The following is a 4440-nucleotide window of genomic DNA, read 5'->3' on the forward strand; positions in this document are numbered from 1 at the left end:
AAGATTTTAAGTTTGTTTCACTAATAGATAATGAAAATTTATAAATTTTTTTTCATGTTAATTTTAATAAAAAATATAATGCTCAATGACTTATACATTGTAGCTAGGAATACCCTTAAATGGTATATGTTTGTATATTTAGAAATATAATAGCATTCTAATATGATTTAACATTTCAATGTAGCTATATATTTGAACTATAATGACATTATAATAATATTTTTTAAATGCTTTGAAACTTTTAAGAGATTACTGCTTTATAATCACTACAGGGCTTTCATATGTGTAAACCATATTTTTATTTTAATCCTCCCGAATTCCACACAAGAATTAAAAAATTTACATACAACATATTCATAAAACTGTCCGACAACTAAAACAAACAAATTACATAGCAAAGATACACAAATCACTGATGAAAAAGATAGGCAAGAGAGTGGAAATCGAAATCCAACTATCAGATTGCATCGCTCAAATTTAATTGCAAAACAAGTCTAATACTAAAAAAAATAAAATGGGATAGTTCTTCCAAAATTGTCACTCCTGTCATCAAGGAGTCGGAACCATGCCCCTTTTCTACCGCCCTATCCATCAAAACTAGTTTACTTAAGGCAGCTGCCCTACTCTCGATAAGGCAACACACAGTTAGAAATCTATTAAACTTCCAAAAACGATGCATTATCATTCTCCATGTTTGACAGAAAGAATGTCTTCTGTTCAAAGACATACGACCTCCGTATTTACTTATTCAGAGATCAACTTCTGAGTGCCATCAATGAATGTTCATAAGCATTGTTTAAAAATTAATCGTCACAGTTGCAAACTTGCAGATTGAATCCACTAACGGCTCAATTTTTGGGGCCAGGACTCATCTTTTCATTCATTGAAGGATGTACCTGACCTCCAAACATTCTTAGAGCTGCAATCACCAACCTATCACCAGCAATCATTCTCACGCTTCTTATGAGGTCTTCTCGACTGATTTTGCTTTCCTGCAATGCCACAAAACATCTAAGTTTGTTTAGTATTTACTACATTTTATTTTAATACATCAAAGACAAACCCTTTTAAGCATAAAAAATGATGGAAAGATCTACCTCGTAATCAGCACAATTCTTCTTCATTAAACTGATACTTGATGAAGATAGGAATTTTTCAATTACGTTAAAAAACCTTGGAAATGACATCCAAGCAGAAGTTGGCATCGGGAGATGCTCCTGCATATTATGTCGTGATTCCTTTACTAAAGCAGGACAAGGCTGCTCTGATTTCCTATCCAAGGCAGAATAAGACTGCTGACCTCCATCCTATGTAACAAGCCCAATACAGATTCTTCATAAGAAAAATAAGTTGAATAGATAATGATATACAACTACAGGGACAAAAGTAACTTATATACTCATCAATAAATCTATGTAAGCCACAAAAGTGGTAAATTAGAACTAAATCGAAATAATAAATATATGTAACCCGAAAATGGATAGATTTTTGGGATGACACTTATTCATCAGATATTAGCAATCACAGTCAAGTCAATATGTAAGAGGACAGGAATCACAGAAATTACTTGTGTCACCTGCCATCGAAAGGAAATATTATTACTAATCTTCAGGCAATGGATTTGACTTTGTGCGAGAAACTGGAAAGTCTTACACGGGAAAGGTGTGCTAGAAGGATGTTTGAATCATAAAGAAGCTTCCTAAACAAGTACGACAGGCTGTAATTTATTGTTGCAAATTTCTTTCCTATGGAACTTAACCTTTCAAGAAGACCACTCTTTCTTTGCAGTTAAAAAGGTTGATTCTTCTGGGAGAGACTTAGCAGACAATACTAGCTAGATTTGCGGTTATTAACTCACAATGGAGATGGCCGTTACTTGGTTCTTATCTTCTTGAAGTAGACATTATCAATCTTAACAGAAATTTTATTAATTATAGAGGTATTTTCTTGAAACAAAACAAAGCCACCTAATTATGACACGACATCTTGTGCAAGGGGTTAACAAATACTGAGCTAGTTGCACAAAATAAGAAAAAAAAAAAACTTACAGTCTCGAGCTTTGATCTTGCATGTTGTCTTGCTTTAAATCTAGACCAATGCTCTGCAAAACACAAATCGCAACACAGAGCAATCAAATGTCTGCCGAACGCTACAGATAATTTCTTCCAAGCGATCGTCCATTTCAATAAGAGAAAATAACAAACTAAACAACATTCCAAATTTGGGCACAGAGAAAAAAACATTACCACGTAAATGCGGAGAAACCCTAAAGCTCACAACATATTCTGGCAATATATGCGTGTTCATGTCTGTACTCCAGACGATGTAACGCCTTGGATTTGTAAGATCATCTATGCCACTATCGAAATCTTCACTACTAGGATGACATTGCCGTGAGCCAGGTCTCACCACCTCCATATTACCCAATATTACGCGACACAACATCATGTGTTGTTCGCCATTTTCGTCAATATCAGAGTATACTGCACTGCAAAATGCAAAACTAACATTCAAAAGACTGGACCAGAAAAACTTTTGAGTGACATCCACAAAAATGGGAATCATTTAGTGCAGAGGCCAATACCACATAATCAAGATTTGTGGTGTGCATGTATCAAGAAAATTATATTATTTATGCCAACAGAAGTGATGCAGATGCACAAATTATGGGATTTGTTAAATGATGTCAATGAAGTTAGGTGTGGATCTGCGTACTCAACAATGCACAGATTATTTGCTACATGGGCACCTAACATTTGAGGATAGTAAACTTACATAACACAGTTTGAAAATACATAGCAGCAGACTGCAAAAATATTTCACACAATAGTATAAAAAAGGGAAGAACAAAAAAATTCGGCTTACCTAACGTTCGAGCAATTTGCAGGTGCAAGGTAGACCCCTTTACCAAGAACCGCACCATGTTTTGGGATCATAAGCTGCCCAAAACCATGCTTTATTATTCCACAGATGCCATCCCTCGAGGTTCCGTGCCAGGCGTGCTGGATATTTCCATTGCCCCCATTTTTTCTGGTAATGATATGCACGTACCGCTGAAAAGCATGCAATCGGGATCGCCCAGAAACACTGCGATGCGAGTTGCGATAAATTCCAATAATGCTTGTAAAAGTGGCAAGCGTTTTAAGACCGGCCAAAAACTTGTTTCGCACATCGACAAACTCCCGGTCATCATCATTCAGCTTAATCAAATTATCTCCCGCGCCATCAAAAGCCTCGTTTGCAGCGAAAACCCTAGTAGAAGAACCCTGCTCCGCTTGGACAGATTTCGTATCTTCAGTAACTACTTTACAATTTTCGATTCCCAATCGATCCACACCATGGAATGTGAGGTCAACAGACAGAGAACATAACTCTCCCATCTCGTGACAAACAATCCTCGGGTAAAAACATTTTCCATCAACGTCTATCCAGGCAATGGATCTCTGCGTGCCCGATTTCTGATCAATCTGTAGCATATGCAGAAAATCCAACAAGCACAAAATCCCGTCAACGGCGACCTCCACAGCTGTCTTACCGTCTTGCAAAGCCTGCTTGACGAGCACAGCAATTTCAGACGGGAAATCCGTCCACTCGCCCTCGCAGAAATACATAACGCGGGCCGGAACGCCGCTTTTTTTAAAATTACTGTAATTTTCCACAACTGTCTTGCCGTCGGAGCAACACTTAACAAATCCACCGGTGATTTTGGCCCTCTTTGCAGGGGACACAAGTGACTGCTTTTTAGCATTCAGATATGAGATTACAGCCCGCTTTCGCTTCAATTTGGCTTTGTCCACGAATGATGGAAACGGCAGCTGTCGTTTGGCATCCATTTTAAAGCCAAGCAGAGAAATTCTTTTTCCGTCCTATTCTACAAAAATCTTACAACATTGAAATGTAAACTGCAATATAAACCGCTATTTCCGTCTACTTACTTTGGAACCGAGACTGCTGAGTTTCAAAGCTCCAGAGCGGAAACAAACCAGCACAACAACAATGAATACTCTGTGTACTACGACCGTATAAAAATATACACCCGATTTTTATTTAACAACAACCGCCGCCGCCCACCGTCACTTGTTTGCTTGGGCGTTTACGTTTCCAAACTTTGCTTGCCGGGCAAGTAAGAAAGTTAATGAATATTCGGTTTCAGTACGGTGCCGATTATCCGGCGGTCAAGTTTACTATTTTTAGTCTTCTGCGGCGCGTAGGCATTTCTTGGCTTAGACGGCTTTGGGTTGCCTTCTAATTTAAATCAATTTGTCTTCTTAGCTGATAGGCCGAACTCCATTAATTTTTACTCTTTTTTTTTCCCTCTTTATATTAGGGTTAGAGTTCAATTTCGTGTAGTGTTCAACTAAAATTAAGGATTACAATTATATTTGATTTACTATTCAAAAAATTCAGTTTAGTTTAATTTTTAATTAGATTTAAATTTAA

General features: G+C 37.3%; 1 protein-coding gene across 1 annotated transcript; it reads right to left on the bottom strand.

Moving 5' to 3' along the window:
• Positions 1-408: 408 nt before the first annotated feature.
• LOC131077870 (probable inactive poly [ADP-ribose] polymerase SRO2) lies at positions 409-4199 on the bottom strand. Its single transcript, XM_058015460.2, has 5 exons — positions 2866-4199; positions 2247-2488; positions 2049-2101; positions 1098-1307; positions 409-992 (listed from the first exon to the last, which is right to left on the bottom strand). The coding sequence occupies exons 1-5, from the start codon at positions 3831-3833 to the stop codon at positions 849-851; spliced, it is 1617 nt and encodes a 538-aa protein (XP_057871443.2). The 5' UTR covers positions 3834-4199; the 3' UTR covers positions 409-848.
• Positions 4200-4440: the final 241 nt, after the last annotated feature.

The sequence above is a fragment of the Cryptomeria japonica genome, chromosome 4 (assembly GCF_030272615.1).
Source record: "Cryptomeria japonica chromosome 4, Sugi_1.0, whole genome shotgun sequence".
Lineage (NCBI taxonomy): Eukaryota > Viridiplantae > Streptophyta > Pinopsida > Cupressales > Cupressaceae > Cryptomeria > Cryptomeria japonica.

Bases quoted from the DNA above. Each gene is read 5' to 3' on its own strand.
- LOC131077870 (XM_058015460.2), bottom strand. From the start codon at position 3,833: ATGGATGCCAAACGACAGCTGCCGTTTCCATCATTCGTGGACAAAGCC. The intron at 1,308-2,048 runs GTAAGTTTTTTT...CTTGTTACATAG, and splicing joins CAAGATCAAAGCTCGAGACT to GATGGAGGTCAGCAGTCTTA. The intron at 993-1,097 runs GTAGATCTTTCC...GTGGCATTGCAG, and splicing joins AGAATTGTGCTGATTACGAG to GAAAGCAAAATCAGTCGAGA.